The 14396-nt window shown below is 48.0% G+C and overlaps 1 protein-coding gene across 5 annotated transcripts in view; it reads left to right on the forward strand.

Moving 5' to 3' along the window:
* The window catches only part of SCFD2 (sec1 family domain containing 2), a 411092-nt gene that overhangs the window by 383822 nt on the left and 12874 nt on the right, over positions 1 to 14396 (forward strand). For 2 of the 5 annotated variants that reach the window (XM_004268274.4, XM_033425442.2), the window contains one exon: positions 8456 to 10159. The exons of 1 other annotated variant lie outside the window; for it this stretch is intronic. In XM_004268274.4, coding sequence (XP_004268322.1) covers positions 8456 to 8548 — 93 coding nt within the window. In that variant the 3' untranslated portion in view covers positions 8549 to 10159. 2 more of the 5 variants (XM_033425441.2, XM_049709156.1) reach the window with 2 other exon arrangements.

Genomic DNA, 14396 nt, shown 5'->3' on the forward strand with positions numbered 1-14396 from the left:
GCCTGACGGCCTGATGTGAGGCAGAACTGGCTTGGTGTCGGGGTGGCCGGGACACCTGAGACGTAGAGAAGGCCTGGTTTCCGAGGGTCTCCAGACACCCTACTTAGGAAGGTGACCTGTATCTAGGGAGCCATGGTATGTTCTTGAACAAGGGAGTGACCAGTCATTGGCTGTGACCATTGCTACCATTACTCACACCTGTCATGGTCATAGCTGGTGGAATTTCTGATAAAGTGGTAAATTGGGCCTCGTCTCACACCCTCTCTGTCCACAGTGTTCAGGATCTGTTTGGTGAGCAATTGCCTTTTTGAGCAACACATTCTTTTTTATCAGAAAGCACACTTCTCACTGCCCCTAACACGGTGAACCAAATTCTTAGCTCTTCCGAACAGCGATGCATTGTTAATAGCCTGCCAGACTGTTAATCCCCACTCCAAAAGGATAAAATGCAGACGTTTTCAAAGCCGTGTGACCTGAGTTTGACAGCAGAGACCTGACATCTGTAGTGGCTCAGTGGCTCGGCTGCAATCTGACTGACCTTGTGCTCGATCGTCTGCAGAGAGAGTGGCTCAGAGAACCTGGGGCTTCAGGAGCAGGCTTGCCTGCTGCTGTGTCACCGCTGCTGCCTCTACCTCCTGGGCCACACAGAATCTACGAGCAGATCAGCCTCTTCCCTCCTCCACAGGTCTTCCCCCCAGGGCCACTCTTCTCCAAACCGAGTATCTTCAGTTCTTCCAGCTTCCCCACCCCAGCCCGTGCTGTGGACCCGAGTGCCTCAGCTCCCGGGCAGCTCTCCTGGGCCCCCAGGTCTCTCCCTCTCATGCTCACTTACCACTGAGCGCCCTTGCCATGGGCTGATCAGTGCAGAGGCACTGGGGCCCCCTCCTCCTCCTACCACGGCCCCTCCCTGCCGCTGGGCCTTCTTTTCCTACCACCCTTCTGCTGGCCTGCTCCTCTCCAGCCTCAGGACTTTGCACTTACTTTAATCCCTCAAACAGGACCTGGCACCAGCTGTCATGATTATTCATTGCATATTGAATACTAGAAACCGTATTTGCATTATTGAAGCATAAGATAAAAGCAGCTTTTCTGTAGACTACGCCAACCTGTTACTGATTCTGGGATTATGGACAACTAAAACCACTCTGTCTTTTGTATCAATTGCTATGATCCGTACCTACTGTGTATCAACATGGGTGCTTTTTGGACCCAGGTGCAGGAACTTACAGTCTCTTAAACTGGATTAGTCGATTATCCAGTAAACATTTATTGAGCATCTACTCTGTGCCAAGCACTGTTCTTTGTGCTGAGGATAGAGCGGTGGCCAAGCCAGACTCGTTCCTGCTTTCATGGAACTTACATTCTAATAGTAAGTGATTGACTGACATTGAACACGGAAGCTCCAGCTAGACATGAGTGTTCCGGGAACATAGGCAGGTGCTGTGATGGGAATACCTGGGGGCTTGGAGGCAAGAGGTTCCTTCATACGGCACCGGCTTCCCCTGGAGCAGAAGGCTGGTGAGCTGAGATTTGCAAGGCATCCGGGGATCTGCTCTTCAAAGGAAACGGCTGATAGAAGTCACTTAAGGCACATCCAGAAATGAATTCTCTTTTACAAAAGATGGTAAGGATAGCATGAAACTGTGGAATCCAGAAACTGCATTAGCAGCTGCTAGTCCTAGAGGATGGTTGCTATACTCTAAAATGGGGTGTTTTCTCCGCTCTCCATCTGTGGTTCTTGGTAAACGTGCTGAGAGAAAGTGGGCAGCTGGAGAAGGCCCTCCTTCCTGACTACAAAAAAAAAAAAAGGATCAAAGAGGCAACCTCTCAACCCCACTGCAAACAGCCACAGCCATAAGCAGGAGAGTTCGCGGGCTTGCCCTGGTCTGGGGTGCGTGTGCTCAGCACCGACCTCTCTCATTCCAGACAGCTCTGCAGGCTGAACCCCGTAGCTGGGTCGTGGCCAAGAGGCCAGCAGAAGCCTGCGATTGTGGGAGGAAAATAACAGGGAGGGACCCCTCCAGAAAATACAGGGAAAGGCCAGCTCAGGAAGCAGAGGAAGACCGAGTGACCAAGCCGACCCTGCCATCGCAGCTCTTCATGGGCTAGTGCACGTTGGCCAGCCACACTTCCATGTGCATCTCCATTTCTGGAGCTGAACATTTAGTGAGAATGTAAGAGGAAAAAAAAATTAGACCCGGAAATATGCTCATACGCATACAATTTTGCACAACTGTGGAGGTTCAAGGATACCTAAATCCTGGATGTGTACCATAGCTCCAGGTTATTCTAAAATTTGAAGCCCCAAAGAGAAGAGTCAAGCCACTTCCTTTTCTTTTTTTGGTCTACATTTAATTTGTTCTGAAGTTTCTTACTCTAAGGAAAATGTCAGTGAGATTCAAAATTTTTATTTTTACCTGAGTTAGCTTAGGCCCTTATCATTTGAACTATTAGATGGCATTACACATGTTCATATTGTTCCTCTTAACATTACCCTTCATTCCTACGCACTTCATGTGTCTTTGATACTTGTAGCAATCCACGTAACAACGCTGAAGTCATTTACAATGGAAGGTTTTTGTTCTTGTTGTTTTCCCTCAAGAGACTTCTTTTTGAACAACCATCATGAGGGACAAAAGCGAAGAGGCATCTGAAATCTCATCAGGTTCCTTAGGAGAGCCTAAGCACAGCACACTCACCCCTCAGGCAATGAGAAGGCAGTGAGTTTTCCAGAAAGCTCGTCATGTCTGTTTAATTAATCCACTGCCCCACTGTTTTAACGATACAAACATTTTATGTTTAACACACGTGTGTACATGCGTGTGTACGTGCAGCACCTGTGCTAATGGGGGTGAGTGGTGCCTTGAATCTGACATGTGCTCCAAAACCAGTTCATCAGCTGGATGAATATGCGTGTTGGTACCTGTGCGTATTAGTCGCTTTTACTGGGAAGCATCTCCCAAGGTCAAAAGAAAAATAGAGAAAAACTATTTTTTACCCCCCTCTCCTTTCACTTCACAATGTTAGAAACCAGAGGGATATGGAGTCTAAATCCTGGGTTGCCGGCTTCCCCCTGTTCAGCAGAAATGGAACAGGAAGATGCTGGCACCTACAAGTTACGGCCCGGAGAAGCAGAAGGTGGAGAGAAAGCTAGCAGGCTGGGTCACTCTTGCAGGAGCCAGGGTGGGCTGAGGACAGAGACAAGATGCCCCTCCTTCAGCTGGAGTAGAGAGCCTGTGTGGAGCCCCAAAGGCAGCTTTTTAGGGGCTTGGACCTGGTGTCCTTCACCTTTGCCTCCCCGATGGAAATTTTTATCAGTGCCCTTGGTTGCCTGGGAAAAAGCCAGTCCTCCGAAAGGAGCTCTAGTGCTTAATTTACCCCATATCACACATTTGATGACTATGTTCATAAAATTTAAATTTCATATCCAACAGGCCAATTTCAGATTGCTTTAAGCATTTTCTTTTTTTGAGTGCCATTTCCCCTCATTTAGCTAACTTTTTATAATTTTAAGGACTATTTCAGTCAAATAAGGCAGAAATGCTTTTTGTCGAATACGCTCAAAAACAGGAAATGCTCAAAAGCGTTCTGAAGAACAAAAGACGCCTAAGATGTGAAAATGCTTAAGGACCATCAGCTATTATACTATAAAGGAAATGTTAGTGGTGTGATCCTGCTTGTTCTTCAAAATCGGAATTTTAGACAAGTGGGTTTTCAGCTGAACTGATTTGAAACAAATTTACGCAGAGCTATTTGAGATAGCAGAGCCTGCTGGTGTGAAAAACTTCCTGCTGGCTAAACTCACTGCCTCCTTCCTAGTCTTGTTTTTGTTCATTCATTTAATCAGTCATTGGCTAACTCACTATATCGAGGACCTGCTAGGTATCAGGCACTGTGCCAGCACACAACAAAGAAACAAGGAATACAATGTGATACCAACAGCCATGGGAACATCCTCAGTCTTCAGAGAGGCGTGGTCTGGGAGGGCTTCTGGGAGGTGGTGATGCCTGAGTCGATTATTGAAGGATGATTAAGAGGACTTCAGGCAAAGAGTTGGGAACTCTCGTTCCAGATGAAGAAGCATCCCCAAAGTGCCATTTGTGAAACTGCAGATCATTTAGGGTGGCTGGAATGTGGAACCAGTGGTGAGGGGTGTGTGGTGGCCAGGGGGTGTGGTGGGGTGTGGAGTACTGAACAGCCATCAGTCTCTAAAGTCCTGGAATGCTCTCTAAGACGGTTGGACTTACAGATTTTTGGTTTGCGGTTACCATGAGGTTTTGATACAGCAGTCTATATACATACAAGATTGTTTTAAGTTGCCGGTCTCTTAATTTCAAGTGCATTTCCAACATCCTGCATTTTGATATCATATTTGTGTGTGGAGGATTTCCTACCTTTACTGTATGTTTGCCTTTACTCGTGAGCGTTCCCATTCGTAATTTTCCTTTTTCTAGTTGTGGCCTTTTCTTTTCCCTCTAGAGAAGTTCCTCTAGCATTTGTTACAAAGCTGGTCTGATGGTGCTGATTTCTCTTAGCTTTTGCTTGTCTGTAAAGCTTTTGATTTCCCCATCCAGTCTGAATGAGAGCCTTGCTGGGTAGTGTATTCTTGGTTGTTGGTTTTTCCCTTTTATCATTTTAAATATGTCCTGCCACTCCCTTCTAGCCTGCAGAGTTTCTGCTGAAAGATCAGCTGAAAGTCTTATGGGGATTCCCTTGTATGTTATTTGCTGCTTTTCCCTTGTTGCTTTTAACATTTTCTCTTTGGCTTTAATTTTTGTCAGTTTGATTAATATGTGTCTTGGTGTGTGCCTCTTTGGATTTATCCTGTGTGGGACTCTCTGCGCTTCCTGGACTTGAGAATGTTTCCTTTCCCAAGTTAGGGAAGTTTTCGGCTATTATCTCTTCAAATATTTTCTCAGGCCCTTTCTCTCTCTCTTTTCCTTCTGAGACCCCTGTAATATGCATGTTGGTACATTTTATGTTGTCCCAGAGGTCTCTTAGACTGTCCTTATTTCTTTCATTCTTCTTTCTTTATTCTATTCCCCAGCACTGGGTCAGGCTTATAAATGGTAGAGAGAAGGCAGTCAGGATTTTAAACCTATGAATAAATACAGTCAGATTTACACTTGGGGAAGATGGCTCTGGCACATTTATCTCCTCTGAGTCCACCCCAGTGACTGCTGTGAGCTGAATAGAGGGAATGCAGCAGAGGATGAGAATAGTGAAGATGGTGATGATAATGAAGACGATAATAGCAGGTACCATTTTAAGCCCCTCCAGAGCCTGCCATTGTGCTAAGTATTTTCTGTGTATGTTCACATTTGATCCTCATGATAATCGTGTGAGGTGGATATCATTATTCCCACTTTATAGATGAGGACTTGAGGCTCAGAGTGATTAAGCAAATTCTCCAGGGTCCATCGTCTGGCAGGTGGCCAGCTGGGGCCCAGCTCAAACTGGACACTCCTAAGTCTGTGCTCTTAACGACTGTACTGTCCAGCGAGAGTCCTTGGTCCCAGCTTCCTCCTTTCCTCCCCTCCTCAAAGACCCCCTCAGTTACTTCACAGGCTGCCTTTGTTTTCCATCTGCTTCTTTACAGCCCTCCACAGGGCATGCCCCAGACACCCTCAGGTTTAGCCCTCATGCTGTCTAAATACCCATATGTCTAGATGTGAGGGTCCTGGTCCTTGGTTCCAGCTTGGTGGAGGTGACCAAACCCAGTCACTGTCAGCCATGACTGAAAGCCCAGCACACGGCCTGAGAGTGACAGATTCTTTTAGCTTAGTTATCACTGCTCTAGAAGTGTCCACATCAACCGAGTCTACAGCCCTTCCCCTCCAAGTTCCTCAACCCTGTTAATAAGACTTAACCATCCTGTGGTACTCGCTCTAGCCATTACACTTGCCCTCACCTCAGCCAGAGAGGAATTCACCGTCTTCGCATTGGAACTAAGGACCCCAGGGGCTGGCAGCGGTGGTGGAGCCTGGCGAGCAGGAGGGCAGGGGAGGGGCTGTGGCCATCAGCTTCCCTGGCCTCTCCTACCTCTCAAGAGTCTATTCTTATGCAAAGGATTTTTGTCTTTATATGTTCATTTTTTAAGGGTTTAAAGGGTTTTCTTAACCTGTCTATGAGTCCTAGTTATCCACCTAAACCTCACCTAAAACTATATTCAGAATCTTGTGTGTACACATATGCATATTTTTCTAGAGAGTTTTTAGCTTTCATAAGATTCAAAAGGAGGCCTATGACGCAATCACAAAACACAATCAAATAGCAGCTCAGAATTGCTGAGCACCTCACCTGCTCTACGCACTTGGCCTTCTGTAATCCTTGCCACAGTGCTACAAGCTCGGGGCTGTTGCTTTTCTTCTGGGAAGGATAGAGTGAGGCCCCAGGTGAAGTGACCCTCCCCGGGGCATGTAGCCCATCCGCGGTGGAGGCGGGCTCTACTAGCGTCTGGTGAGCGTGCAGGTCTGGGCACCGCCATTCTCAACCATCTGTTGGACCTGGCCCGGAAGCCCCCGAGGAGTGAGTAGAGACCCTGTCCTCTCTCTCCAGAGCCACATATTCAAATGGTATCTACACCATGTGATAAGGGGGTGCTAATATTCACTGTCTGCCCTCAGACTCTCATCACATGGCTTTCTAGGAAAGATGTGAGCACAGATTGCAGTGTATTTTTTTCTGCCAGAAATATGACTTGGCTGACATTAGCCATATATTTTCAAGGATAATTCTCTTTCAAAAAATAGTAACATCACTGCTTTCAAAGATTAATTTTTGTTTTAAACAGAAAACTTTTTAATAACCTCATTTCTTTAACAACAACAAGCACAAGAAAATTATAAAATGCTTCCTTCTCTCCTCCTCTCCCTCAGCTTCTCCTCCACATTGGAGCGTAGGCTCTGGTTTTGGCCAGTGAGTTGGTTAATTCATTGCTTTGGTTCCACCTGGGATAGCTTTGGGGCTGGGAGGGGTAGAGAGTGAGGTGTGAGTGCCAACTTGCTTCCCTGCAAGAGGCCTGGCCAGGCGGTGTGGCCCCTTGAAGCCAGGCCTGCTGCTGGCCTGCGACCCCCCGCGCTCAGGGGCTGGGCTGTGGCATCTGACTCATACCTCCTTCCCACGTCCCATAGTCACCCCCTTATCTACTGGGTGTACAACCCCTGCCTTGGTAAAACCTTACCAGCCTGACAGAGTGCATCATTGCTCCAGCCCAGCCCTGGGGAACGAGCTCTCCCAGTGCTGCAGAGGGAAATCTGTCCCAGAAGAACGGCCCAGTCTCAGGGAAGCAGAAAGGGACATCACGACGACAGGCCAGAGAGGCCCAAGGGTCCATGTGGACTAGGGAAGTAAGCAGCCTTCCCAGAGCCCTTGATGATAGAGGAGTGACCAGACAGACACTTGGACGCTGAAGCCAGCCTGCCTGGGTTGGAATCCTGACTCAACTGCTTCTGCTTCCTGTGTGTCCTTGGACAAGTTGCTTAACCTTTCTGTACTTTATTTTGCTTATCTGCAAAATAGGAGTAATATATGTACCTACTTCATAGGGTTGTTATGAAGATTAAATGGATATTAAATGAGATCATCCTCAGTGCCTGGCCCACCATAAGAACTAATAAATATTAGCAGATATCATCATTATTATCATCATTGTTACGGGTCAAACGGTGTCCCTCCCAAAAGATGTTAAAGTCTGAACCCCTAGTACCTGTGAATGTGGCCTTATTTGGAAATAGGTTTTGCAGATGATCAAATTAAGATGAGGTCATTAGGGTGAGCTCTAATCCTATATGACTGTGTCCTGATCAAAGGGGAAATGTGGACACAGAGACAGACACACGTAGAGGGAAGACAATGTGAAGACATAAGGGAGCTTAAGAGGGAAGACCCTCCCTCACAACCCTTAGAAGCAACCAACCCTGCCAACACCTTGCTCTTGGACTTCTGGCCTCCAGAAGTGTGGGACAGTAACTTTCTGTTATTGAAGTTTGGGGTACTAAGAAATTAATACAGCCGTCATCATTATCACGCACAGCGACAGCCAGCTCTTGAGCGTGCCTTCTCTCTTTCCCTGAAGGAGCAAAGGCTCCCTAGAAGAGGGAGAGACCTCTCTGTTGAGGTCACATTACTGGATCACAAAGCAACGGTCTGATCAAGTTCAATTCAGCAGCGAGGTGGTGGCTGGGCTCAGCCCTGCTCAGTGCCCACTGGTTAAAGGCTCAACAGACGCAGCCCACCGTTCCTCCAGCCATCCTTCCCAGCCTGTGCGCCCTTCCTTACACCCAGGACGCTAGCATCCGGTGGCGTTCAAGCTGCCGCCTTCTGCCTTTTTCTCCACAGTACCCACTCCATGCCTTCCCCCAAAGAAATGTGTTGCATTTTATTTCTCATCATCTAATAAGCTGGGATTGGCTCTCCTAATTGTCTGCGGTGTGTTTGCCCCTCCCGTTGTTAGGTAATCGTGCTGTCCACGCGACTCCTAAAGCCAACTAGTATCCCTGAACTGTTATTTACAACTGACCGGCTGCATCCAGACCTTGGCTTCTGAGGATCTGCTGAGAAGAGGAGACCTACCCGAGCTGGAAATCCCAATACTATTTTCTGTCCCCATCCAAGATATGCCTCCCAAACCAGTGTCCCTGTTACTAATCGTGGGTATGACTGAATTATGCCCAAAGAATCTTTTTTTTTAACATCTTTATTGGAGTATAATTGCTTTACAATGGTGTGTTAGTTTCTGCTGTATCACAAAGTGAATCATCTATACGTACACATATATCCCCATATCCCCTCCCTCTTGCACATCCCTCCCACCCTCCCTATCCCACCCCTCTAGGTGGTCACAAAGCACCGAGCTGATCTCCCTGTGCTATGCGGCTGCTTCCCACTAGCCATCTGTTTTACATTGGGTAGTGTATATATGTCCATGCCACTCTCTCACTTCGTCCCAGCTTACCCTTCCCCCTCCCCGTGTCCTCAAGTCCATTCTCTACGTCTGCATCTTTCTTCCTGTCCTGCCCCTAGGTTCTTCAGAACCTTTTTTTTTAGATTCCATATATATGTGTTAGCATACGGTACTACTTTTTCTCTTTCTGACTTACTTCACTCTGTTTGACAGACTCTAAGTCCATCCACCTCATTACAAATAACTCAATTTCATTTCTTTTCATGGCTGAGTAATATTCCATTGTATGTATGTGCCACATCTTCTTTATGCATTCATCTGTCAATGGACACTTAGGTTGCTTTGCCCAAAGGATCTTGATACCCACACAGTGAAGTACTTTGCTGGCATTGCTGAGATTCTTAAAAAAAAAAAAAAAAATTCATTTTTCTCAAGGCATCAAACTGCCTTTCAGCTGGCCTAATTCATGATAATTCCACTTTATCCTTAACCCTCTCTCTGTGATCTTTCTGATTCCGCCTGCAAGTTCATTCATTCTAAATGGGTGCCTGTTGGTGAGTATTGGTAGATTACAAGACGTTTGATCCGCAGTTGCTCAAGGAGACGTTCCCCATGCTTTAGAATCGTGAGTGTGAGGAAAGTGTGGTTTTTAAGATTATGTAGCTGAGGAGGGAATGCTGCAAATAGGAGCTGAGGCTTTGTTTCTCTCTCGATCTGAGACATTTCTGAAAAGGCCCGAAGGGAGGGGTAGCGGCTAGGGCCGTGCTGATTGTCTGCCTGTGTTGTAAATCGCCTGCCTGTACAAAGGGCTGCATTGTTCCAGTTTGCTTACTGGGCAGGGCTGCCAGCCTGCTTGGAACAGGAGTGGGAGAGAGGTTGATTGGAGGGCTGTGCCTGCCTGTAGGTTTCCTCTCCTCCCCAAGGAAGGCCCCAATAAAGACACCTAGTCCAGGGAGTCTAGGTTGGAACCTCAGCCCCCATGACTTTTGTGATATCACATTTCTATAGAAGTATAAAGCTTTCTTTTCTGTGAGTCTAACGCTTCCTTCTAGCCATAACAGAAAAGCCTAGACTGACAGAGTGAAATTATATAAGAGCTCCAGCAAAAATGAACTGCTTGGAACCCACACATTTGTAGGTGTATAGTTCATGGAAATTTCTAACATCTCTAAAAGAAGTTTGTAATAAAGAGACAGAGCTGCAAAATTAGTGGCTAGTGTGGGTTAAACAGAGGAAATAAAATGTAAACCAAAACATTCACGTGTCTCTGCTTTTAGTGCTCTACAAAACACTGTTATGAGAAAACTGTGAGGTTGGAAATCATTTTGAGATGTCATTGAAGCAGGTTTTCTAGACACCAACGTTCTTTATTTTGCCCAAGTATGTTTTCCACCTAACACCAGTTCCTTCACGGTGCTGAAATACTGGAGACCTCGGATGCTTCTTCCATTCCACTCAGTTAAAAGTTTGAATTTGAATAAGGAAGAAAATGGCAAATAGCCCCAAAGAGATGATCATTAAAGCAAAGATCACTCGTTTCTAAAAATAAAGAAGTAACCCGGGGGCTTCCCTGGTGGCATAGTGGTTGAGAATCTGCCTGCCAGTATAGGGGACATGGGTTCGAGCCCTGGTCCGGGAAGATCCCACATGCCGCGGAGCAACTAAGCCCGTGTGCCACAACTACTGAGCCTGCGCTCTAGAACCCGCGAGCCACAACTACTGAGCCCGTGTGCTACAATTACTGAAGCCCGCCTGCCTAGAGCCCGTGCTCCACAACAAGAGAAGCCACTGCAATGAGAAGCCCATGCACCAAAATGAAGAGTAGCCCCCGCTCGCCGCAACTAGAGAAAGCCCGCACGCAGCAACGAAGACCCAACGCAGCCAAAAATAAAAAAAATTTTTTTTAAAAAGAAGTAACCTGTTGTGTGTCTCCAATCTGCATTCATTCATTCATTCATTCATTCATTCCCAACTATCCAGCGGTATGTACCAGGCACTCCAAGAGCTTCTGCCCATGATATGGGGAAGGAGAGCGGTGCATCCCGGACACAATGGCTCTCACAGAACGAGCAGCTGGTGCTTCTCCTGACACTCGAGCCCTGTGTGAGGATCTGCTCAAGGATCAGTGTTTGGTTTTTTTTGGTTTTCTTTTTCTTTTGGCCTTACCCCATGGCTTGCAGGATCTTAGGTCCCTGACCAGGGACCGAACCCAGGCCCTCAGCAGTGGAAGCCCAGAGTCCTAACCACTGGGCCGCCAGGGAATTCCCGAGGTTAAGTTTTAAACCATATGTCTATATGCAAAGGAAACTTTTGGGAAATAGAAAAACCAAACTGCTAACAAGTGGTTCCCTCTGGGAAGCAGCATATTACAGGAGGACTAAGAAAAGGGAACGTCTCGCTCTCAATATATTTGTGTCATTTGAATATGTTTCACAGTAGACATGTATTTGTGTTTTACTTCCGTGCCTTGAATGTATTTTTACAAGTTAATTTTCTCTTTTATAAAAGAATATTCAAAAGCTTCTCATCTGAAATGATAAACAGAGGAAGCTTCTGATTGTAAACATTATCATTCAGCAGTTACTATGTCCCGAAAATGCTCTCAGTACTAGATTAAATGTGGTCCAAAGCAGTCTCTGAGTGATGGGGGGGGAACATGAAAGGTTGAGTTTATAATCGTCTTTTTCCATCTCTGTGGTCGCTGGTTGGAGGAACTGAGCTAGGCAGACAATCAGGTAGCGGAAGGCTTTGGAGGAAATGTCAGCTGAAAGAAGACCCTGGGGATCAGAGCTTAGTTTGAATAAGAAGGTGGGAGGCACGACTCGGTGTAAATCCTGCAAAGAGCCTTTACCAGATAAGAAAAAAGAGGGGACTCTGGAAGTAGCGCATCGGGCCCCTGGGCGGAGCTTCCCGAAACCTCTCTGGCATTGCCTTCTTCTTGGGCTCACTGCCCGGGAGAGGAGGGGGTGAGGGAGAAACGATCGTGCTCTTGGTGTCCTGTGAAGGAGCAGTGGTTAGAACAGAGCTCCATAGTTTTGTCTGGGTTTAAGTCTCAGCTCTGCCACTCGCAGCAGTGTGTACCTCTCCAAGCCTTAGTGCCTCCATCTGTAATCCTGATAGTAATGAGTGGTACCTACCTCATGAGAGGGCTGCTGTAGGGGGACGCCATCCCTAACACAGCCTGCACAGGACACTACCAAGGAACTCACCCCACAAAATGATAAAGTCTCAAAAGGCAGATAATGTCAAATGAAGAGAAAATCTGGAAGCATTCCCAGGGTCCACAAGGAGACGAGAAGACGGAGGAGGAATAATGCCCTGGTCCCACCTACTTCCAGGATGATACAGCCCAGAGGCCAGGAGCAGTGCCTGGAGCCCCATCCCATGGTTTGGGTTCCAATCCCGCCTCCTCCGCACAATGGTTCACTTCTCCTGGTCTCAGCTGACTATGAATTGGACAATGATAGGACATACCACGTTGAGTTGTTGTGAGAATTAAAAGAGTGAATACGTGTAAAGCATCTAGAACGTGGCACTTGGCAAGCTGGCTAAGAGCACAGAAGAATCACCATGATTGGTAGCTAACGTCTAATGATTGCCCATGCAGAGCCCTGTCCCTGAGAGAACTTTCTCCATCCCTAATGTTAGCTACAGAGTAGTTATGTGGACTCTGAGACTGACACCCTGACTGAACCATTTCAACCTCATCCAAATGCACCAGTTCTAAAGGGATTTCCCCCCCGCCAGATGTCAGCCACCTGAAGGTGGCTTAAAAGGCCGAGCTGGGTGTTTACTGTGGTTTCTCCTCTCTCCGCCTGGGTCTGAGTGTTCACCCCCCTAAACCCTGGCTGGTCAGAGCCAAAACAAGCACAGACAAATGCAAGCCTTCTGCCAAGGATCTCATCAGCCACTCTTCATAGACACAATTGATAGAGGTGTAAATACTCCTTAGTGATTGACTTCCACTTTTGTAAACCCTCCTTCTGGAGTCTGCTTCCCAGCAAACATAGCAGGCACGACAGGTGTTTGGAGGTACGGCAGCCAGGGGTTGTCCCCAGAGGGCTGGGGCCTATGGATACGGCTCCATCGACCCCAGACCCCTCCATTACAGCGTTACCCAATAACAAAGACTTCCATCAGGCTCGCCCCAAGACTACTATTATTTATTAAACCCCGGTTACCAGAAACAGAATCCCAACGACAAATAATCCAGGATTACAAATATCGTCTGCCATTGCTGCCCAGGAAACATTAAGAGAAACTCCATCTCTATTTTAAGAGACAAAACCAGATGACGGGGGGTATGTGAGAGCAGAAGCGTGAGGGGTACTTGTCGGGATCTTTGCCACAATCAGCGATAACCCCCATCCTGTGCTCTTCTCACCAAATTAGGAGAGTCATGAGGACAATAAGAACTTTCTGGAAGTTTCTCCTTTTAGACTCTGAAGGGAGTGCAGAAAACACCAGTTCTCCTGGGTTATTTATTGTAACAAATAAAGCCCTGTCATTGGTCGTGGCCACTGCCAGGCGCCCTGTCTTGAGTTACAGGCAGAGACTTGGCCAGGCAGCCCGTCCCCCGCTGGTGCAGCCCTGGAGTTACCCAACTGCTCGCCCCTGAGGGATCTGCCCAGAGGCTTGTGCGTTTGTCCAGAAAGCACATCTGCTTTCTCCCCTGCAGGGTGTAACATGAATGTCGGAATCCCGCTTTTCACCAGGCCCGCAGCTCTCGAACCTGGGGCTCAGGGCAGCCCGGTGGCCCGGCGCTGACAGGGAGCCCTCGTGGTCCCCGGCGCAGCGCCAGGCCCGCCGCAGAGTGTTCGGATGGTTTTGATTTGCGGCAGGGAGGAAGCTCGAAAGCCAGACATCTCGACGGACAAGGATCCGGTGCTGAGGCGGACGGGCTGTGGGCTGTGCTGGCCCCCGCCCCAGCCTGGACGTCTTTATTACTGAGCTGGGACTGCAGGCCAGTGTGCAGCAGGCTGATAGCAAGAGCAGATGTGGCCGCGGCAGCCAGGCGGGGCCACGAGCCCAGGGTAGCAGCAGGGAGGTGGAGGGAAGCCCGACAGGGACCACGGGCCGGGCAGGGAGGGCCAGCGTCTGCAAGCAGAGGAGGGGAGAGCTCCGTGCGCTGGGGGCTTTGCTTAGAGGAGCCGGGGCTGGGCAGCGGAGGGCCGGCTGCCTGGCGTCTAGGCCGTGGCATCAGGCAGACGTGGCGGAGTCCTGGATCCGAATCCGCCACTTAGGAGCTCATCCTTCTGAGCCTCCCTTCTCCGCATCTGTAGCAGGGACTGAAAATGGACTGTGGGGTTGGTGTGGAGAATGGAAGTTATTTCAAGTACCCCTACAGTGCCTGGCACAGAGGTTTTCAGAAACAGTGAATGTTACCGCCTGTGTGACCACAGCTTTCATCTCTCTGAGCCTCAGTTTCCTCATCTTTAAACTGGCGGTGGAATTATTACCTTCCTTGCAGGATTCTTCAGAAGATTCAAGG

Source organism: Orcinus orca, chromosome 4, assembly GCF_937001465.1.
Source record: "Orcinus orca chromosome 4, mOrcOrc1.1, whole genome shotgun sequence".
Classification (NCBI taxonomy): Eukaryota; Metazoa; Chordata; class Mammalia; order Artiodactyla; family Delphinidae; genus Orcinus; species Orcinus orca.